Raw genomic sequence first — 23,723 nt, forward strand, 5'->3', positions numbered from 1 at the left:
ACCCTGAAATCCCCTTGTTTCGGGCTTTTTTTGCTCTGCTAGTACTTGGACATGACTGATGCAGCCATTCCTGTGCTGGCTTGGCAGCCCTTGCAAACGGGATTTCAGACTCGGGACAAGTGGAGCACAGCTCGCTGTGCACGTAGCAGTCTCCCCACAAACTCCTGGATGCTGATCCAGAGAAGAGAGTCAAGAAGGTGCAATCTCCACCAAGCCTTTGTGAGTCTTGCTGTGGTGCCAGCCAGCACAAGGAAGGAGTATAGTGTTTAATAACAACCATGGCACAGGCGCCTATTTATTTACTCTTCTGTTTCAGGACAGCAAAGACCTGTCACCTCAGACTAACCTGCAGCTGACACAGTGAGAAATGGAAAACACTGTCTTGTAATCTCCATCACATAAACAATTACTTGTCTTTGCACAACTAATTTTTAAGCAGTTGCTGCTTTTTATGGAAAAAAAAGCCAAAACCAAAGAACAAATCAAATCAAAAAACAACCTAAAAGGTAGTATGGTTGAATCAGAGACATTTTGGTAAATCGTGTTGGTATTTTTTGAAGGATACCACTCCTCACGAAAAGACTTCTACTATACAGCTCTTGAGCACTGTATCACAAAATGATATGTATTTTAGTATCTGCCCCTGTTTTTACCTCTCTTTTGCATGTAGGTGGTAACTGTTTTTCAGCAAAACAAGATGTAGGTGAGAGGGAAAGCATCAGGATTTTGTTCCTAAAGAGCCGAGCACTCAAAGGTTTATTACAAGAGCTTGTAGCAGTTTATGCCACACGAGAAACACTGCTGGGAAATTTATCAAAGAATGTATCATGAGGTGGGCTATTTAGGGACTGAAATTACATAGGAAGGACTGGCAAGAGAGATGTGTGCAGTTGCAATTAATGCTAAATATAAGGTGTCATATCTTTATCTAATGCACAGCCTGCACTGCCTCGCAAAGGAAAGTTAAGCAATTAGGCCCAAATAACCAGATTATCCGTGGGAGGTGTTTGAAGACAGATTTAAAACACTGTAATAGGGTTGGGGGAGGGTTACAACAAGAGGTAATATTTCCTGATAGGTTAGTTTACATCCTTTGGAAAACATTCTGGAACCAGACCAGAGAGTAAGCAAGGCCTTAAGCAGGCCTTGGCCTGGGACAACACCCACAGAGAGGTGAAAAGTAAAGAGAGCCAACCCTGCTGTGCACACGCAGCCCCTCCAGCAGGTAATCCCAGGAACAAAACAAACCCAGCAACAGACAGCATAGCTCTCTGTGGGTTTGCAGCTGCCTCAGCACAATTCAGAATCAGCCTTCCCTTTTCCTGTTTCTCTTGAGCCAATGCTAAGGGCAGAGAGGAAAACCTGTGCCCAAACAATAATGACTGTCTTTTGGAATGGAAACTGGAATTCACTCCTTGATCCCAGAGGGGCAGGGCCAGGTGCAAGTCTTTTCCCCACTCTGCCTGACAAGTTTCTTCTTCTCCAGTCCTGAAGGGTTGGATTGACTCTGTGGCAGAGAGGGCAGCTTGTTTGCACAGCTCTTTCCACTCCTCTGAGGTGAGGCTGTCAGCAGGAGGATCAGGGGAAAGAACTGAATCATATGGCCTTAAAAAAACTCCAGTTCAGGAAAAGACTTGGTTGGAATGTACTGATGTGAGAATGGGGAGTGGGGATGCCATGGGACATGTACTTGCTTTGGGAAGGGGTCTCTCTCACCTTCTGCAAAGCTCCTTGCCCCTGTTTATTCTATTAACACACAAACAACATTTTGTCTTCCAGAGTGAGAGGTGGGGACTAAACGTTTCATCACAACAAAGTGAAAATAATCTCTGCTGCCTTTACTTGGATGTGGGAAATACTCACTTGCTTTTAAACACAAAACTATACATATATTTGTGAACCTACTGTTGCTTTCATGTGGGAGCCTTAGGTGAACACAAAAGACTACATTGTGCAGCTACAAATGAACAGAGCATCCAGGATTAAAGAGATTTTATTTAGCCCCACATGAAATAGCAGAGCTGATGGCAGCCTCTGGTACAGAAAAAAAATAAAACCAACAAGTAATTTAGTGAGGATTGGAACTAAGAAAGTCACATCTCCTGTATATTTGTATATTGTGGCTGATTGACCATGGTGCCTAAGATGGCAAAAAATTAATTTGAAGCTCTTCCTCCAGATCAAGCATTTATTAGCATTCTCAATTTTATGGAATATCTGAAATCTAATAAGGCATGAACCCACATTGTAACTTGCACTGTCGGGGACTGTGATAAGAGTCTCTTTTTGCTATCAGGCCTGTTATTTTTCATAAATCTGTAGGGATGTAATTACACTTCTGCCAAACTTGTTTGAAATCAGACAGTGGGCTCAGAAGTTTATTAGAGACATGGACAGACAGGTGCAGACACCATGACCATGTATGTCTCATTTCCATCAGAAATAAGGCTAAAAGAACTTACATGGAAATTAATTTTTAAAGGAGACTTGATAGGCAGAGGAGTAGACCTTTGCAAAGTGTAATTTCAAATTTTAAGTGAATTTCATGCTAGGAAAAGCTATGGAAGACTGTCTGGAATACTAAAAGTATTTCTTTTACCTAAAGGAGAGGAACAGCACAGGATGAGCTGTGGTGGCCCACCTGATCCTTGTTTTTTTAAACTAACTCACACTGAGGGCAGGAGATTACTTAGAGAGAGGAAACAAAGAGCAGCTTCAGAAGCTCTGTCCCCTATAGTTTTTCTGCACGTGAGCACTTAGGGGCTAATCACAGATGTAAAGCACTGTAAATGCCTCTGAATGTTTGTATTTCACCACTGCCTTTGACTTTGTTTGTGTTTCACCACTGCCTTTGACTTTGTCCTTGTTTCCTTGCTCATACCTTGCCAGCTCTGTCCCTGGACTGCAGTGGGGAAGCTCTGCTCTTTACCCTTTGTGTGCAATCCGCAGTGGGGCCGGAATCTTGATTAGGGCCCCTAGAAACGATCACATACCTCTCAAAAATCGTACTTTAACATTAGAGCCCCCAGTCTCCGGTGGGATGGGTGTGGCTATTTATTCATAGACTGTTTTACTCCCAGCTCCGACACCAGCCTGCTGGGCCGCCTCTGGCACATCACTCTGTCATCTTCCCCTCTGTAAGCTGTCTACCCCACACCCCTTGCTTTTCTGGAGTCGCTGAGCTGCCAGAGGATTCAGAGAGGGCTGGCTACCAGCGCTCTGGAGCCAACAGGCCACTGCCTGTGGCCACCATGGTGCACTGCCCACCTCCCTGGCCCAGTTGTGTCCCGCTCTTCCTCATGAGCCTCCCTCGGGTGGCTGCCAAGTTTGAAAAAGGGGGGCAAAAAGTCTTAAATAGACTTTTTGCAACCCAAAATAGACCTGGGGGCCAGGCCTGGTTCTCCTCCACGGACTGTGGTCAGGACACTGATGCCAGCCATGCCAGGATGTTGCTCTAAATCTGGATTCTTTAACCCAGCAGGGAAGCTGATCCACACACAGGGCTGAGATACTCTATTTTATTTCATGTCTGCGCAGAGATGGGTGAGAAGTGGTAAGTCCACAAAGCGAGGAAGCGTATTTATACATACATACACAATGCATACATATGCAAGCATATTTATGCAATCCTATTCAGGCAATATTTGCATAATGAATCTACATCACTACCTGGCTCAGCTACTACTGCCTTCTCTTTCCCCACCTCTGTTTAAAGGCACAGGGTATTCCAAATTCATGTGTTCAGTGGTTGGAGGGTCTTTCCTCGGAGGTGCGGTTTTCCCATTTCAATGCACCAAGTTCTCTCTTAGCATACAATTTCACAAGTCAGTTAAAGATTTCTATCCCGCATCCCTCGAAGCTGGTTTAGGCCGCCACATAGCCTGGCTCTTTATCTTACATCGCATCCCGCATCTCTTAGGTCAGGTTGTTCTCCTTTTCACAGAAACTGTCCTCCCCGCAACTCGTGCCCCGTCCCCGGGGCCCACGCAGGAGCCGGGCAGAGGGGCCGGGCGGCGGGGACAGCCGTGTCCCCGGGGCCGGGGGAGCGGCCGCCCCACCCGTCGGGGCGGGCTCGGGCAGGCCAGGTGAGGCGGTCCCGGCCCTGCCTCTCCGGCTCCCGCCGCAGCCTCCTGCCCTCGCTCCCGGCCGGCGCTGCGCTGGGGCTGCCGGCGGCATGGCGGAGTCCCAGGTGCTGCTGCTGGATGAGCTGCACGTCAACGAGAAGGTGACGGAGGCCCAGGCCCGTTTCTACTACAGCGAGGAGCAGCGCCGAGCCCTGGAGGCGCTGGTGACCCGCGGCGAGGCCGCGTACCGGGAGGCGCTGAGGAAGGAGCAGCTCCGCGATTTCCTCTCCGGCCGGGAGCTGCAGGACCTGAGGGGCGGCTGGCGGGGCTACGACGACCCCCGGGAGGGCGGCAAGGTGGCGCGGGGGCCCGGCGGCGAAACCCTCTCGCTGGCCTACTGGCCCGAGTGCTCGGACACCGAGGTGCCCCCGCTGGACTTGGGCTGGACCGACAAGACGTTCTACCGGGGCATCAGCCGGGTGTCCCTCTTCACGCACCCGCGCAAGGAGGAGAGCGCGCCGCACCTGAAGGAGGTGGTGCGGGACATGATCCAGCAGGCGCAGAAGGTACGGAGCGGCCTCGACGGGCCGAGCCAGCCCTGCCGCCCTCAGCCGGGCCGAGGGTCTGGCTCGGGGCATGGGTGCAAGGCGAGAGCCCTCGCTCTGGCCTTGTAATGGTCGGCGTCCATCAGGCAGGGCTTTCCCTGCGCCTCGTTGCCAGTCGCGTCACGCTTTGCCGAAGCTGATGCCTGTGATGGGGTGAAACCTCTTCACACCCTCCACACCTCCCCTCGGTTGGGGTTCTGTACCCGTGGTTCGCCTTGTCCTGTCCCGGCCTCATTCCCAGGTTCACAGGTCGTGATGCTGTTACAGCCACCCCTACCTGGTGTGTGCAGGTGTCCCTAGTTACAGACAGGGCAGCGTGTTCGTTATGGGATGGTGTTTTTGGGGTTTATTTTTTGTGATCTCAACACCCGTCCAGCCCGAGCTGCAAGTAGACAAAGTGCAGACAATATGAGGCTGCTCCTCCCGTTTATCTTTCCCTGGAAATGACTGCTGGTGGTGACAGGGCACCTCTGGCAAGGAAGCAAACCAGCCATGATGCTCCAAGAGCTTGCCTTGAACAGGTGGGGGCAATCACGAGGTTTTTCCTCACCCACCCCGGATGTGGGTGAAGTTCCCGGGGAAGACCACCCAGGAAAAGATCTCCGTCAGAGCTGACACACCCCTTGGGTAAAGGGGAGAACAGCGTAAGAAACTTCATTGCTGCGCTTAGTTTTGCAGCTTTCTGGTTTTTCCGCTTTATAATTCAGCAGTCATTTCCTCCTCCACCTGTTCCCCTCTGCCAGCACACACTATATGCACCGCTTTTACAGACTTGTTCAAACCGAATCTGCCGGGAAACACAGAAAAATTTCCAGAGAGGCATTAATCTGGTGGGTGATTTTCTTAGCTCCCTGCTCTCAAAAATTGTGTACACCCTGTAATTCTGTTCAGTGACTGGTGTGATCAGTCACTTAGAAGCTGTAAAATCCTTACACTCTGATGTAGTGCAACTTCACCTCCTCCTTGCGCTGCTACAAAGGTTTCTAGAGACTGTTCAAGAACTGGGAAAGTTTGTTTCTTTCCCAGAAAGAAAGGCCATAGCTGTGCCTGGCACTTAGAAATAATTAAATCCTTTGTAGATTTTTATTTTTTTCACTGACTGGACAAACTGTGCCCCTCCCAGCCCGAAGCTGGTTTCATGTTTAACAGCCATTTGAGTGTTTAATGGTCCTTTTCATAGATAACTATGCCTATTGTGTTCAGCTGAGCTCACCCTGGCAAAAAACACTCCAGGTAGCAGCTTTTTTAGTCAGCAAATGAGAGTGGGGGATTGTTGGGTTTGTTTTTTTCTGAGAGGGGGTCTAAACAGATACTGGTAATATGTGGCACAAGTCTGTGGGTGGCTTATCATGAGTATTTTACAAACATATGTTAATTAAGCTACCTAGCTGCAATGAGATTAGCAAGCATTAACTTGCCAATCTTAAAATTCCTGTGAAGAGCTAGGCACACCTATGGGCCCTACAGATAAGTTTATTATCCATAGGATTGGAAGAGAAATGGGGAAAACCTCTTGCACGGGTAGACACTCATGCTGTGACTTGCTGTGCTTGGGAACACTCCTGGCTGTGACAAGGGTTTGAGATGGCAAGCACAACAACAGGCGTTGCCCATGGGAAGTTTTGGCTGCTGTTCTCAATGGTCCCCAGTCTTGGAAAGAAGCCTGGACTGACCCAAGGCCCCACAGCCTGGAGGGAGCCATCCCTTCACACTGCAAGGCCGGTACAGACGATTAATGGTTTGTCCAGGATAGGGTGTAATTTCTGCAGTTGTTACACTCATTGCAAATGGTGGGGATGGAGAGAAAAGAAGTTCCTGCTTCTGCTGTCCATTCCCTATGTGGATGTTCTTACTTCAAATGAATATTATTTGGCATCCTTTCTCCTAAATAGCTCATCCATACCACTGTGTGTGGGGGAACAGGGAGCATAACAGGCCCGAGTTAATACATGAACTGTTCATGACTTTATTTATGGTTTGCCTGTATATGGGGTTGTTCAGAAACAAAGTGGTACAAGTTCACTGTGTTTTAATTTTTAGAGATTCTGGTAACATTCCTGTTACATTCCTGCTGGGAAGGGAGAACCAAGGCAGGACCTGAAATCCTGCCTAGTAGAAGTTAATGTGGGACTTAGTATGAAGTAGCTGCAGCACAGTTCACCTCCATCAGGAACTTACATGTTAATGATGAGCATAAATACAACGTCAGCTCTTTTTTCTTTCTCTAACGAAGGGAAGCTGGTGTAAGCACTGTTGACAGAAGGAGCCTGACAGAGCAGATGTGTTGGTTGTTGTTGGCTGTACAAGCAGGGACTCAGCAGAGATTCAGCAGATGCAGTGGGGGATGTTTACTGTGGCATCACTTTCCCAAAAGCCATTTGTTCAAGGGCATTTTTCACAGGAAAGAGGTCTCTGGGGAGAATTATTCCCTCTTCCTTAGGGGGCTCCTGCAAAAGAGCTGCACCTTTTCCAAGCATCAAGTGAAGAAAGTCCTACAGTGTGGTTCAGTATTTAGCTCCATTCACACCTGTATATGCCATCCCCAGCCCAGATGGGCTTATTGCTGTGATTCCCAGCACCTGGGAAATTAAAATTTAGACAGCTGTAGTCCCAGGATACTGTCAGCATGGCAGCTCTGACCTGGCAAGCTGATGTTATGCAGAGAGACTAGAAAAACAGTAGTTTCCTCCATTGATAACCTTTAAAATCTTGAGAATAACTCAGGCAGAAAAATTAGTTGGTATTTCTAATGGTGTAAAAGATACATGTTTTGTCTTTCTCTCCCTTTCTATAAGATCAGCATTAAAGTTACCCATAACCTTCTTGGTTTTGTTGTTACTCATCCTATAAATGTTCAGGCTTGTCTCTCACGTCAGTGAAACCTTTTGTTTTATGTAAAATCTATGCCTGGAAAGAAGGATTAGTTTTATACCAGAAAAACAATACATGCAAAGAGAGGGAATGATCATTTTGCCTCCAAATCTTGAATACACTCCAGTCCCTTTCTGAGAAATATGAGGTGTTTATGTTTGAGCCCAATAAATCATTCCTTGAGAAGCCAGCCTGAGAGCAGATTTTCACAGGGATTTGGGGGGAAAAAAAAGGAAAATAGAATTCTTGTTTTCTACACTATGCATCATGGCTGATTCCTCTGCACGTTCACTCTTCCATTAGACACCTTCAGGTTAAGTGTTAAAGTTGTGTTTTCAGTGTTTTTTTTCAATATATTTTCAGTGTTCTTCATTTAAGTGAGTCCTTACAGAGACAATGGAAGTTTCTTAAAACAGAGGAAAAACTAGGTATTTGGCTTTGGCATTCCTCACGCTGCTAAAATAAGTCAGTTTCATCTGGAAGAAGGAGAACTCTCACAGACATTTACTAAGTGCAGCAGCTAACTCGGAAAATTACAATTATTGGTAGTGCTTGGGCATGTACCTCCCTGTACTTTGTTCTCCCTATGGAGGCTTCTCCTCCATTATCTGGTATCAATGCTCTCCTTTATTTTGTACCAGTGGGGCAGGCCTTCCTTTCAGTTCCTAATATTTATTCAGTTGTCTGTCTACCATCTTGTTGTTTGCAGATTATTGCAGTGGTCATGGATGTGTTTACGGACCGGGACATCTTCCGCGATATTGTCGATGCAGCGTACAAGCGCTGGATCCCCGTCTATATCATCCTGGATGAGGAGGGAGTCAGGCTCTTCCTGGAAATGTGCAGATGCCTTGACCTCAGTGACTTGCAGATCCGGGTAAGGTATTCAGTGCTAAACCATTATCTCTGCAGGTCATTGGCCTTTTGCAGTTGCAGTGGATCTTGGAACTTGCTTGGACCAGCAAACACATCTCTTCCTCTCTACCACAACACTAAAAGTGATGGAACACAGAGTGATAACAGTGTGGCTTTATAATACAGAAGGAAAGAAAAAGGAAAGATTTGGATTTTTTTGCCTTTCACCCAAGACAGGGATCTGTGTAGTTTCCTGGCACTTATGACCTCAAAATTCCTATTTGGGGAGAAAAGTATCAGAGAAAATTGCTGCAGGTCTTCTATGTGAGGATTCAAACTAGAATTCAAACTAGAGTTCCAGGTAGCTCTTGGAGTTGTCTGCATGGATCCCTCTTACAGGACACACACATTCTGTGAAAATCAAGACTTTCCTTCCCAACAGTGATCATCTGTGAGTGAATGAGCTTGTAGTCCTCCTCTAGGATGACTTAAAGGAGGAGAATTTAAGGGATTGAGGGCCACAGTGTGCCTTCATATAGGGCATGCAGCATAGCAGAGTAGTCAGTCTAGCTTGGCTGGCAGAAGCAGCCTCAGAGGGATCTCGCTCCATTATATACAGACTGAAATCCTTTGTGTATTTCTTGTTAGTATTGTATTCTTTCCTTTTCCCCCCATCTTTTTAGCCACTGTTGCTACTACAGACTTGTTCTAAATCCTGAAAAAAGTTGCTGGGTTGGAAACAACCTATGGGATGCCAGACTGACCCTTTTGTGATCCAACTGTTCTGTACAGTGGCAGTGGAAAAAGTGCTTTTTGCCTGGAGGAGGGGTGGATTTTCCTTAAACACTCAGTTTATAGTTTAAAAAACCCCAAAACACAACCAAAACTCAAAAAGCTCTGAAGATTATAGAGTCTCATCTTAATCATTTTAGAGGAACTATCTTAAATCTGGATGAAAATTACCTGCATATATCTGAAGAGTTCTCCTGTGAACTACCACTCTGCTCTGAGTTTCATCAAAAAAGACATCCAGCTGAGAAGTTTTCCCTTTTTTTCCAAAACAGTGGTGGAAGTTCCTTCCCTCTGGTATCTTTGAAAGCAAGACACAGACCTCATTATAACAGACGTGTTTCAAGTGCCAGTGGTATTGTGTCTCCTAGGCTTGTGTCTCTTTGGTACATAGCTGTGAAATCACAGCAGTAGTTCCATCTGCTGTGGTACCAGTTTCCCAGTACTTTTCTTACTGTGTCATCATGTACAGCAATGATGTCTTCAGTACTAGAATATTTTAACTCCTGGACAGAGGGAATGAAAAGATATCCTGGCATTTTAGAAAGAGCTGTGTTGCTATTGGAGAGCCGAGTTCCTTTCAGTCTGTTTTTTCTGTCTCTAAAGCAATCCCCTTCTGCTCATCCTCTTATCCTTCTACACAGGCTTGACACTCCTAAACCAGTGATCCCAGTGATGTGCTGCAGCAATGCCTAGGTCCTGCAGCAGTCTAGTTGTATGGCTCTCTCTAAGGAGGTGCAGTTTGAACTGGTGCAATCAAAAGAAGGAGAAAATGTTTCTGTGTCCCTTCTATGATTCCATTCTTTCATGGCAGCCCGTGCTATGTTTTTCTTTAGACATCTTCAGCTAAAAGTAGTACAAGCTGAGTTGAAGCAAGTCCACTGAGAATAAATTAACAACTTTTGACCTAGTTGTTCACTATTCTGCAAAGCTTCAGCCCACAGATTGCTATCCTTCAAATTTTTCCCCTCTTTTCCCAGGTATCTCATAATGGATCTTAAATTCCCCGAAGGTTGTTATCTTTTATTCAAGTATGGCGTAGGTATTTTTTTAGTCTTGCTAAGGCCAATGCAGTTAATTCCTGTATATGGTTCTATGGAATGACCAGGGAGATTCTTCATGGAATGGGGAAACAAGTTATTTGCCTCTCAAGGAAGATGTTTTCTTAGTATCTCACCCAGAGCTGCCTTGGACATGCCTGTGCTGCTGCTTGGGTCAGTGTAGCAGAAACCATCATGTAGGGATTTCCCTGGCAACAGGCTTTGGATACCCAAGGAAGCTCCAGAAGGTTAAGGTTTCCCCTTGAGGACTCCTCCCAGCCCTTCTTCTGTAATGTGTCAAGGGTTGAAGATCCAGATTTAAAGCTAGAAAGCAAGCTGTGCCTCCAGTCTTGTTCAGCAGAATCATTTTGTCCCACGTTGTTTGATTGCAGAAGATACTGAAATTGCTGAGGAAACTTTCTTTCACCCATTTCTTATCTACTGTCTTTTTCCTGATATCTGCTTTGATGTCTGAGTTTCTTCTACTGATTTTTAGCAACAGGGAAGATGTTTTCTCCTTTTTGAATTACCATTTTGCTTTATTATGGAAGATTTTTACCAGTTTTCACCAGACATAGTTTGCCAGCAAAGGAGTTGCATACTCTTCTTTCCTGCCCTTCTGCCCACCTTTCCCTTGGAATGCTTGTGCAAGGTACAGAGGACGGCTTCTTTTCTCAGGAATTTGCAGCCACATGAGATATAACTCTAAGGTTTAGAGACAAGTTCTGATCCCAGGGGGAGAGAGATGATGCACTACTGTGAACTGCAGTGTCACAATGTTTATTCTGTCTTCTGTCACCACCAGATACTCATTTTGTTCTGTGTTTTCTGCCCTTTTGGTCCCGTTGCCCTGTTCATCCAATGCAAAGTGAATACTTCAACAGTACCAATACAGGGAGGTTTACAGTTAAAACTGGGTTAGTCCCTGCACAGCGATGGACATTTTCACAAAATTCCTGGCTATTGTATTCTTTTTGTAGAGATGGCAAGGTATCATGATCTGCTGACAGTCTCATGGGAGGGAAACTGCTCTAGGAAGACCATACCTCACCCTACAAAGAGTAAAAGTACTTAGCCAACCCCAAGCATTAAATGAAAAAACCTTTATTTTTGTCTGAAGGCCAGTTCACCAGAAATGTGTTTAAATTCAATCATCAGAACATTCATGGGTTGTTCATAAGAGCATGTCTTGTGTGTGTGAGTCATATGGCTTCCTGAGCCTACAGGACATGGTTTGTCAGACTTCTGTTATGTTTGACACAAGAGTGTTCTACAGAGATCACAGTGAATCAGAGCTCTCATAGATACTAAATTCATAGCCCCTCAGAAATTCCTCTTTTTGCAGGACCTGAGGGTGAATGTTCTCACCAGATTTTAGATAGGTGGTTTTTGTCTTCATGTTTCTGTTAACCCCAACCACAGTAACAGACACTCCTGCCCAAAGACAGAGAATTCTCCAAGCAAGCCCAGGGAATGATTTATCTGCAGGAAGTTCACCTTCACATTAATTTTTACATTCATTTTCCTAACATGTAAGAAGTTTTTCCTTTCACTTCAGAAAGTCTAAAAAGCTTCTACCTGATAAACTTTTGTAATTTCATTTCGGTATTTTATGGGTTTTGTCATTGACTTCTACCTGAGATGAGGGAGGGGTGGAATGTGATGTGAAGCAGTGCTGTTGGCTTTTTAATGGTCTGCTGGAGTATTCTTCTAGACTACTTGTGACCTTCTGAGATGGGAACTTGCAAGGCTCTCTTTTTGTAAAGACACAGATAATACTCAGTAATTATCTTGGCAGACCATGTCCCAGCTAGCTGCATTCCATCCTGTTCTACCTGAATACTTGCAAGTTACACTATTTTGTCAGTAACCATGCCCTTTCTAAAACTGTCCAGGGCAAACAGAGGATTTCTCAGTTCTAAGAGGGTAGGTGCACATAGAATTCTCTGGTGGAAGCAGTTACAACACCTCCCTTTAGGGTCTGTCTTGTGTATTCCCCCTTCTCAGCCCCAGTTTGTAAGCACTACGGCCTAGGTCTGCCAAGTCAGTCACAGCATTACTGACTTTCTAAACTGGGTCTGATTTAGCTTTCTGTGGATTCAGAGTGAGGTTTAAAAGTGTGACAATAAAGCAAGGAAGACCAGTTCCTTACTATTTGTATTAGGATGCTCTGTCAGGCTTGACTGTTACCAGTCATATTGAGTTGTAGCCAGGGAGATGTTAGTCACTGCTTGTGGTGAGGAGTGGTGCAAGTCTGTGGAAAGGAAATATAGAAATTTAATGCAGACTGCATCTCCCATTAACAGGATATTACAGAACAAACCTTAAGCAGGCTTCTGCAACAATACAGATCTGGAGGTGTCACTTCTATCTGGTGAGCTAACGGGTCCTCTACTCAAAATATTTGTTACTACTGTAATTCTAGTGCTGTCTGAAAATGCCTGCAATCTCACTTCATTTATATTTGTCTCTCCTCTTTTGTTATTGTGCACTCTTTGGTACATGTTCTCGTTCTTCCTCTGTAGCTTGACTTAGCAGTCTACAAATGTTCCAAGATCCTTCAAGGCAGAAAATTGTATACAAATAACCTGTTAAGTGACTTGATGTTTATATGACTTTCTGCTTGTTTTCTGCATTTCAAGATGTATTAATGCACTCCTGTACCTATTTTATTCAAGGAGGTTTATGTGCTCAGCTGTTCAGCTCTATCCCCTCTGCGCCCTTCTAAGTGTTACATACAGCTCACTTACTGCAGAAATTCAAGTGTGCTTTCTTTCCACCAAAAGAAGGTGATAGAACATACAAGCACAATAAGATCCACACTGTTATATGCTGGAAGCTTTCTGCTCACACAGGCTGATCCTTCTTGATTCAAAGGAGTAATATCAGGTCAGAGCTGTTGACTGACTTCTTGTCTTGTGCTGTCAGCAAAGCATGATTTGGCAAATCCCACATCCAAAATTAATCAGCAAGGAAAAAAAAATTCAGCCAAATTCAAATGTTATTTTAATTACTGGAAAGGGCACCATTTCTCCTGTGCTCTACCCAACTTGTCTTCAGCATCCCATACATATGACTCATTTGCTAGGCCTTGGGCAAGCCACTTCATCTTTTTCTGTCTTAGGCTACTCATCTTTAAAATGGGGTAATAATACTTTCAGCAGTGTTGGGAGCATTAATTAGCTAATGCCCACACAGGACTCCAGACAGATCAAGCAACAGCTGAATGCAAAACAGAGCTATCATCAGTTACTGTTAGTCAGAATTTGTATTTTGACTGCTGTATTCTAGCTGGGAAAATAGCAGCAGTTTCAAAAGGCAGGAGTTGTATTCAGAAAAAACAGCTTTTGAAAGAAATCTGCATTCTTATAATCACTCATTCCTGCATGCTGATTTCTATAGCCTATCAGTATTTAAGCTGTCGGTGAGGTTTATAGCAATAGGACTTAGCTCTTTGTGGGATCTGAGGCTGTGCTAGCATTAGCCAAATCCTCCTGATTTTTCTTCTCTGCAGATGGGGAAGAATGAAACAAAGGTGAATTGACTTTCTCAGAACATCACAGGGAGCAGTATCAGAACTGCAATTATGCCTGGGACTATCTGACTCCCAACCCTGGATTTATGACTCCAATTCACAATGCTTTTAGCTTTTCATTCTTAAGGAATCCTTACATAAAAATATGGTGGAATGAGGAAAATTGTCTAGATTTGTGTGTCAAAGTGACAAGATAATTTGCTCGAAACCTTTACTGACATTCAATGTTTTTGGGTTTGGGGGGAGGAGAGGGGGAATGTTTCATGTTAGACACGTTGGGAGTTCAGCCTTGTGCAGCCAGGACCCATGAGCAGAGTAATACTCAGTCCAGTGTGCAAACATATCCTTATAGTATGCACAGGCACTCATCTATTGTTGAAAATCATGTAACCCTAACTTTGTGGTTTTTCTGTGTCTGGTAGTGCTTTGTTTCATTACTTGTAGGTTTGCTGACAAAAGGGTGTGAGATTTGAAGTTTGGGGAGAAGTATTCTCTTTCTAACTACTTCCATTCATTTTATGAAAAGATTCTCCCTCCTCATCTTCAGAAATGTTTCTTTGCTGCTCTATTCAGGACATTAGTAGAGACACTTATCTGAAAGCATTGTCTTGCCAGTGGCTCAAGTGAATAGCTGAAGACAGCAGGCAGAGTTTTGATGATGCTGACCCCTTGGACAGTGATAAACTGTCCAAGATGGAGAGGAGTGACCTGTGTAGACAGGAGATGACAACAGGGCTTACAGCACTATGCTTTCCTTTGCAGCCCTTCTGGTGGCTGATACAAAATGAGCTGTAGTCCCAGAAGTAGTGAGACAATGTGAGTGACATCTTAACACTTGGAGCAGGCAATTATGTAATTTTCTGCCCTGTTTATTGTGACATTTTGTCTTTTCACCTCCCTGTTAGAATGTCCGCATACGCTCTGTGACAGGAGTTGGGTTCTACATGCCATCAGGGAAGATCAAAGGCACACTGGCATCCCGATTCCTGATGGTGGATGGAGAAAAGGTGGCCACTGGATCATACAGGTGGGTCACTCTTGTTTAAGGCATTAATTTAAAGATTACTTTGCTTGAGAGTCTTCTTCACTTGTCACCCCCCTTCTATCCCAGCTTCTGTAATCTGTGTGGCGTCTGTAGAAACTGGAGTGGGACAACGGAGAAGGTGGCATAGAGCCCTTCTTCAGAGAATGGAACATACCCATGCTGGCAGACCTTTTCAGAGGGCTAGAGGCAGTTCCACACTGCATCAAGAAGGGGTCTACAAGGACTCCCCACCAGTCCCTGTAGTCAGTTCTCTTCAGTGAGGTTTTCAGTCCGGAGACTCTTCCTGTTGATTCAGTGCTGCTTTTTTTAAAGGGTCCTTTTAAAGACCCTTTTTGCAGAAGTTTCAGGGCCTTTTCTCCCAAATCTGGTCTACATGTCTAAAGAAGAACAATAATGTTGTGTCATGTACCTATTGGGGCCCATCTGGCCAAGGATATAAGGGCAAATGTCATAATGCTACATATTCTTCTGTAGTGTCTTAGGTTTTGTTAGGTGGGCTGGGTCAAGTATGCACCCCAAAATCTAATGTCGGTTCTGTTTCCTCCTCTTAGCTTCACGTGGACTTCATCTCACATTGACAGAAACATCCTGCTAGTCTTGACAGGACAGCACGTGGAGATGTTTGACATTGAGTTTCGTGAGCTCTACGCCATCTCAGAGGAAGTTAATTTATACAAGGAACTGGGCATTGCTAACCCATTCCTCCATGGAATTGGGAAGCCAGGCTTTCATTCCTCCACCGTGGCTCGGAAGTTCATTAACCCAAAGTATGGTTTAGTAGCAGGGGCAACCCGTGGTGATATGATGCTCTGGGCTTCACGGCACAGGCAAGACCATCAGGGAAACATGGAAAAGGAGGAAACAAGTGAGTCAAAGAAACGGTTAAATCAGTTCCTGAATGACTTAGTCACATTGGAGCAAGTGTTCCCAGAAATAGATCCACCTCTGGAGAACTTGAACAAGCTGAATCGGAGCCCCCAGAAACTGTTGTCCCGGCTCCACATGGACCTGAAAAATAAATCCAAATCCAGAGAGTCCATCCGTGACATAAAGAAGGAAGATGCACAGAGCAATGCAAAGCAAGGGAAGCGGTTTGCCAGTGGGCTTTTCAGTCGCAAGGCCAAGCGCTCTCCAGGCTCAAGCATTGAAGCCAATTCTTTTGCCAGTGAAGGACATTCAGGAGAAGACCTTGGGAACATGAAACTGGAATATGAGAGGCTCAGCATTGGCCATGCTAGTGTTCGGAGTGCTGGAGGCAACTCAGGTAAAACCTTTTACAGCATACTCTGCTTTCTGCGTCCCTTGCTTTGAGCTTGGCTGATTGATACAAGCATACCCATTATGGGCACCTGTGAGTAGATCCTCTCATTCTGAATCAAAATGAGCAAAAACAAAGGGTAGAAGTTGTATCAAAAGATACAGGCAATATAAGTTGGAAGCAATTTAATGGCAGTCTTACTGTAAGCTTGGTACTTCTCATGAGGATGTTTCTCATACTTTTGAGCAGCAAAGGGAGAGAAAGTGAACATTGCCTTGTGTAAAACAGTGCTGAGTCCATTAAGTGCATTTGCCTAATAAACAGCAGCACTGTGTTCTCTATGGTAGTGGCTAGCAGGCCACAGACAGATTTTCAGTGTAATTCCTTCCTTTCCTCATTAGAGTTTAGGCAGGTATATTTCCTGTGACAAATTTCCTGGTGGAGAAAAGAGGAAAATGTGTTTATGTTGAGGTGAGGGCACAAGGATTGAAGGAAAGGGTGCAAGTCTTTTTAATTTGCTCCTTTGCCACCTTCTGAAATGGAGGAGAAGGTCATGAAAATAAAAGCTACAAAGAAGTAGGTCACTAGATCTCAACTTTTCTTTCTTTGCTAATGCATGTTTGATATTTTCATTAAGTCCTTCAAAGGCTTCAGTCAGTTGAAGACACAAATAAAGATTTCTAATGGGTTATGGGTTCATAGCTAACTCCTCAACATTTTACATGTTTTGTGAGATTGAAGTAAATCTTTGGACTATTCATCCTGGTTGTCTTCCTCTCACTGAGCTGTTTTGGGTGTCAATACCTCCTGCACCATCAGGAAAATAAACTAATTGCAAGGAAAAAATTTCTCCTCCACTTGTCTGGTCAGTGCTCTGATGAATGCAAAATGCAGATGTAGAGAGACTGAATTGCTTTGCAGTTACCATGATGTGAAATGGAAAGATGTTCTTTTGGGACCAAGAAGAAAAGCAAGGAATTGAGATGGTCAACAACAATGATTAATTAGGTTCCTGGAAATATTTCTGGCTAAATGAAGGACAGACTCAAAAATGCCAAATGAACACAAGAAAGAGGAATTATAAGAAGGAATAGTTAATTTATTTAAGACTGTAGTAGATCCATTTTAGAATCTGGGGAGGTAGAAGTAAACCCTGGTCTAAAGAGATCCTCTCTCCAAGTAAGTCTTGAGCACAGACATTATGTGCTGGTGGGCCCCATTCCTCAAAGCCAGGAAAAGCAAAATCGGTGAAGACCTGTGGGGAGGTGTATGGGCATTTCCACTCGCAGGAATGGAGCTGAGTGCTTGCACTACCCTCTAGTGACAGAAGGAGAGAATCTCTGATTCATCAGCACTTTGCATATCAGAGATTCTCACTGTCACTCGTTTCAGAGCAGCCAGCCTGGCCTTCCCACAATGTCCTGATGAAATCAGGCCCAGCTTAAGGCACAAGAGGTTGATGTCTTTGGTGGACAGTGGGGCACTGCACCCTGCTGGGGCATTGCACCATCCAGGCAGCAGGGATGTCCCTGTTCCTCCTAAAACACTGGATCTGTGCCAGACAGTCTGATGCTTGGTCTAGACCATTTCCACAAATACATTTCCATGCTATTATGTTCAGGTTTTATTTATTGCCACGGTTACTTCCTGCAGACTGCCAGCTCTTTCAGTAAGGGGGAAGGAAGAATTGAGAACAGGTCTAAGGAAGATGCTGAGGTCCAGCACACCAGTCTTCCCACTGTGCTTTTTCTGACCTGATAAATCTTTCCAGTGAGTCCTTGCTAGTATTTTTGGTTTATGCAAATTGAGAATGCCTGTTCATGGTGGCACTGGGAGACTCCATAGCTTTTGAAGTAGGGTGTAAGTAGACTTTGTCCATCTGGTGGCATCAAAGGCTGAAGGAAGATCATGGATTGTGAGTTGCTTTTGAAATAAATTACCTTTTTTGTGAGAGAACACTTCTCTAGTCTAATAGTCCCAAAGTGGCATGTGAACAGAGATGGTAGAGGGCACATTAGATAGATGGAGACTCATGAGGAACAGAAAAGGATTTAATAAAAAATTCTTAAACACAGCCATGGAATAGAGTCCCAGCCTCAGTATAAAGATAGGAGACACTTTGTTCTTGGGTAACTTTAGGACTAACTTAGGTTTAAAAGTTTAAGCAAAACTTTGAGCAAAACTAGTAAAAACTGGTGCTGTGATATTCTGGGTGACAGAAGGGAGGTAAGAAGTGGAAATGAAAGAGAGGGTACTTGGTATGCAAGCAGGTTAGGATGCAATTATTCAGAGCTTCACAGTTTGAAATAGCTGCCCTTAGCTTTTGTAAAGATTAAACAGCACACTTAAGCCCCATGGGCCTGCCTGTGCACACATCCTCCAAAGTCACTATTAATTCTTTAGCACCACAGAGACACATCCCAACTTGCAAATGCATGGAGAGACCAGATCCACACCTGAGTAGCTCATAGAGTAGTTCAAAGACATTATTCAAGCAGGCTGAAAGTCAGATTCACTCTTGTAGGAGCAAATGGTGATGAAGAGAATCTGAGCTGGGAAGGGAAATTATGGAAGTGTGTGCTGTGATGGAGTCTGAAAATCTGATGCAGCTTTTACAGGCTAGAAGAGGATTCCTATGAGTCAGAATTGGGAGTCTGGAAAATACAAGGGCTCCAGATAGAAAGTAATGTCCCAAACTAAGTATCTGAATTAACACCCTGAGGTGTTGTCCTAGCACATGGCAAGCTGTACATTGTCTTAAAAGGTTTTCTCAAACCACATCATGAAATTATCAGAATTTCACTGGATTTCACTGTTGCCTGCTGAGGAACATAAGAGCAGCTCTGAACCTGACCAGAATCTTGTTAATTTTAAGCTGGTGCTGAGCAGACTGTGTTCAGCAGAGACAGTGACTTCTGTGTGCAGTTTCTGGGAAACACTGCAAAAGTCTGAAAGCCGTGTGCCTTCAGAAGGTGCAGACTTTTTAGTTTGTGTTCTCCTTTGGAAGAAGCAAAGTGGGCTTGTTCAGAAGGGTCTGCTGTCCTGAGGTGCTCCATGCATCAACTTCATTCCTCATGAGCAGTGGTTGCAAAATACACACCCTTAGTAGAAGGATTTTGTGTTTCAGTTTTGTGTGCTTCTTGCAACAGGAAATGGAATTTATGCTGGGCACTGCAAAAGCATTGGAATAGCTGCTTGGTTATCACCAGCATTTTTCAACCAAAGCAAGATCATGGAAGGGTGGTAACTGGAATTTTCAGCCTCTTTTCTAAAGAGAGAAAGAGGGAAACATTGTTGGGTACATAAAAGGAGGATGTTTGCTCTAACTGTAGTGGGATATGTAGAAAAAGGTCAGAAGACAAGAGTAGAAAGTGACAAGAATAAAAGGGCTGGGAGTTGAAATTAAGCAGAGAAGCACAGACATATTTCAAAAAAAGCAGGAGGGTCTTAAATGTGATACAGACAGGGAAGGAAAGAGGGGTGGGGAGGAGATAGGAGTAATGATAACACTAACATGCAGGATATGTCAGAGGGGAACAGGTAGAAAGAAATGCTACAGGGAGCTGTGGGGAGGAGGCAGTAGCACACAGAGCAGCCACAGAAGTGAGGGCAGGGTGCAGTGCAACCTCCCAGGTAAACATCAAGGAGATGCAGTGTGGAAGAAAGTGGAGAGAAGGAGGGGGAGAAAAGAGAGCTCTTCTCTTCCCCATCATCTACAGGTAAGGGCAGCATTGATCAAATACCCTTCAGGCAAGAGAGTGACATTGAAAATTATTCACTTGGAGCCCAATTCAGAGGCAGTGCTTGAGTTGAATGCTCCCTAAACTTAGCAAGACTGAGACTTCTCAGTAGCATGTTGCCATGACCTGTGGCAGTTTTCACTCTCTGTTTTCCCTCTGAACTGGCATCTGGCTCCAAGTGCTTGGGAGATGCACATGTACCTTCCTTCTGTACAAATACATGAGTGGGCCTGCCTGTGTTCAGAGTGATTCCAAGCCACTTGGCAGCCCCTGTCGGTCCCTGCTGCCCTGGGCCAGAGTCATGCAAGCTTTACTGAGCTCAGATGAGCTCCCTTACTTGCAAAGCCTCTGAACACACTTCTGTACAGTGCTTGAGACATATACTGGGGCATCCAGATCAACATCTGGCTGTAATGATGGACACCAGACAGAAGTGCAAGCATTGAAAGGTACAGATACTGGGAGCAGAAGAAATTCATAGAGTAAGCAGTGAAAAAACCTAGGATTATGAAAAACTGGAGGCAGCATACTCTGCCACTTTAGTGAGAGACCTTGAGGCCTTGGGATTTATCTTGCAAAGGCAGTGGTGGAAACACTGGCACTAGAGATGTTTGGAACAAAATGTGAAAAAAAACCTCTACTGAGAATGTGTGTAGGTATCAAATGAATGAGACGACCTTGGGTTTTCAGGGTTTTTTTCCATACCTCACTCTTTGGAAAACTTCTCACCCAAGGCATGACCAGACTATTCATCAGTGCCAGCTGGGACCTAATGAAGCTGGACTGGGTACAAGGCAAAGCCTAGAAATACTTCTCCAGTGGTTTTCTCTACAATATTCTCTGCATTTGATCTTATTTTAATGTTTCTTCATTTCACTACAGCAGAAAAAAAGCCATGAGAGCATGCAGAATAATGTCGGTCTAACACAAGGTGCATAGTAAAAAATGAGAGTGAAGCATGAGTCCAGACTTTATCCAGGGCTTATTTACTTAACATTAACACTACTTTAACTTCTTTTCCTTCCAGGTAACCTGAATCCGAACTCCACTATGAGCGATAAAAACAAACAATCTACCTGCGTGTTATCTTGATTGGGAAGGATTGTCTGGAGAACTAAAGACTGAATCACAAGCTGCAACAGTAACTTCTTGATTGATTTTGAACCTACAGCCATGTCCTCATGCAGTGATCTGTAAAGCCACTGCAGGTCCTGGATGCATCTGGCACCCCTGGCTAAAGCACATTTACTGGGTGATGAGCAGACTTTGGATAGTTGGTCCCTTAAATGAGGGTTAGTGATGAATGTATTAGTCCATATGTCTATGTGCACACATATTTTGTACATAAAAACAACTGTGATGACTGGTCTCAGAGCTTGTTCTGTGCCCAGAGAAATGCAGGAGATTTTCTGACTTACTTGTGCTGCTACTTCAGTCTGTCTGGCTGCAGACTTGGAATCACTGTGTTGCATTGTTTACTCTACTGCACTGCAAAAATGTATTGATCTGACTGGCTGTAAGGCTGAATCCAATAGCAGTGGCAAATTCTGGGTGAAATAAGGATGTTTACAGACAGTGGAGCAATCCTTTGTCCATAAGGAGTCTTCCTGTAGATTCCTGTTGTCACTGGCCCAGGCAGGAGAAGGGTTTAGCCAACAGTAGCCTACAGAGCAGTATCGGAACTGTTTCACCTCATAGATGTAGCAGTCGAACAAAGTGATTTAGCAAGAATGTGGCAAAGAGGAAAAATGGAATATAGGGCAATGTTTAACATACACTTGAGACTGGGTCAGGAGAAATGCCTGATAAGGGGCCTGGGCAGGATCTGGGAGCAATAACACAGACTTCAGGGGCTGTGGTCAAATCCTCCTTACTGCTAATGCAGCAATACTTTTACCATTCATGGAAACTGAATAATTAAGGAGCACATCTTTGAGGGTTGAAAGAGGAAGCAGAGGAGGCATGCAAGCTTTTCAACCTTTTCAAATGCCCTTTTTTTTTTTTTAAGTTAACCTTTCCAGAATCTAAATCGTGCTAAAATTGAGAGCTTTGATCCATAAGAAGCATGGTGTGCAATCAGACCAAAGGCCATCTGATCTGCTGTTCTGCCTCTGAGAATAGCCTGTAACAGGTGATCACAGAAGCATAAAATACAAGGCTTGTATATACAGAGGTCGTTCTCCGACACCATTCTAGCAGTCTATGGACTTTCTCAGCTTTCTGGCAGTTCCTTCTGGACCTGGTCTTAATGAATGTACTTGTCCTTTTCTAAAAATCCTTTTTTACTTTTGGCCTCTAAAGTGTTCTGTAGTAACAAACCCTAAATTCAATGCATGTACAAAAAAAGAACTGTTGTCAGGCTGTTTAATGGTTTCCTTGATGACTACCTCCTAGCTACTATGGGATCTGACTGGCATTTCTGTCCTCTTGTTCACTATCATTTTTCCACTTCTGCTCACTAACAGAGTGGATAAACAGATTGTTTTTGTCTCTATAGTGGGCAGATTGACATTTCACTCTGCTTTCTTGCCATTTAAATTACATATCCTGCTGTCATAAGTAAATCCTCTTGTGATACCTAAAAAATTAGATCCTAGTTATTAGAAGAGACCCGAAAACTAACATGCCTGCTTGCCAAAAAAAATAGTTAAACATCAGAAAAACACAGGTTTAGTTTTCTTGCTTTTTGTTTAGAGAAACCATCTGGGTTTTTAGCTGCACAACAAATTCACAGCAAAGGCAATTGATACACTCCCAACACAGAAGCAGCTGATCAAAAGACTTTTAGGGGCTGGGATGCAGTAGAGGTTGTTACACTCCAACAGCTGTCTGTAGTTGATGGTAAAATGCAATTGATTGATTCACTGATTGATTAATTACCTTTCCTTGAAGTATACTTAATTTGAATGGCAAGCAGGGCCATTTTACTCTATTTACCCTGCAGAATGTCTTGAGATGGTAAAACACCAAAGATATTGTGCCCTCTGTTAAACTTACTCATCCTCCATGGGTTAAATGCTTGCCAGTCTATATAATATATTCTATATAGCCTTCTGGGAATGAGCTGTAGCTTTACAGCTAGGTCTGTCAGCTCATATTATGAGCAGTGTTTCATAAAATTGTTCCTGGTAATGGGAAAAAAAAGAGGTGTTGGAAATGACACCACCACTTGGATGTAGAAGTGATAGCTGAGTTATCCTGTTGGCTTCATGTGTGTAGCTCATGTGCCTAAAGCTACTCACTGTGTTTGTAGGATTCTTGAAAGTGGCATGATTTTGCCATATTTGGTTACCACTCTGAAGACGTTTGGGAGACTTTTTTTCTTTCCTTGTATTTATTTCACTTTGTTAGCAAAGATCAGATATAAATTTATTAAGCTGATGTTGTTCCACTTTTTGTTCTGAAAACAGCAGTGTCATCTGGTGCTTCCTTTTCCTCCCAGGCTTTTAAAATATTTCTTATTTTAATTGTGCAATAGGTTAATTAACTAATTAGCACCATGTTGATATATATGGTCAGGTTTTCCAGGAAGTCCTTTATCTCCTTGTTGCTTCATCCTGGGTGACTTCACAAATAGTCCAAGAGGCTGATTTCACTTGTCCTTCCTTTCCTTCTGTGCTTTCACATTAGTGTGCTTTACTTTCTCTTACCTATTGTGGATGTCAGAGCTCTTTTTTTTAACCTGTCAACTAACAGGATATCCTTTCCAGAGTAAGTCTCTCATCTGCTTGTCTCCTTGATTGCCACACCAGTTCCTGAAAGGTAATGTTCACTTGTTTTCAGATTCTTTCCATGGAAATCAGTCTCATGCCTTGACTCCAAGGGCTAGTAGAATTCCTTAGGCTTATCACACACCGCTTAATTACTTAATTTGAGAGAACAAACTTGCTTTTTTGCATGATATAAATCTGCTCCTTAAAC

General features: G+C 44.0%; 1 protein-coding gene across 1 annotated transcript; it reads left to right on the forward strand.

The window, feature by feature from the left end:
• Positions 1-4,159: 4,159 nt before the first annotated feature.
• On the forward strand, positions 4,160-20,894 carry FAM83F (family with sequence similarity 83 member F). Its single transcript, XM_058023467.1, has 5 exons — positions 4,160-4,630; positions 8,250-8,417; positions 14,665-14,786; positions 15,356-16,068; positions 20,830-20,894. Exons 1-5 carry the CDS (start codon positions 4,175-4,177, stop codon positions 20,892-20,894), a joined length of 1,524 nt encoding a protein of 507 aa, XP_057879450.1. The 5' UTR covers positions 4,160-4,174.
• The last annotated feature ends 2,829 nt before the right edge of the window (positions 20,895-23,723 follow it).

Source organism: Melospiza georgiana, chromosome 4, assembly GCF_028018845.1.
Source record: "Melospiza georgiana isolate bMelGeo1 chromosome 4, bMelGeo1.pri, whole genome shotgun sequence".
NCBI classification, from domain to species: Eukaryota; Metazoa; Chordata; class Aves; order Passeriformes; family Passerellidae; genus Melospiza; species Melospiza georgiana.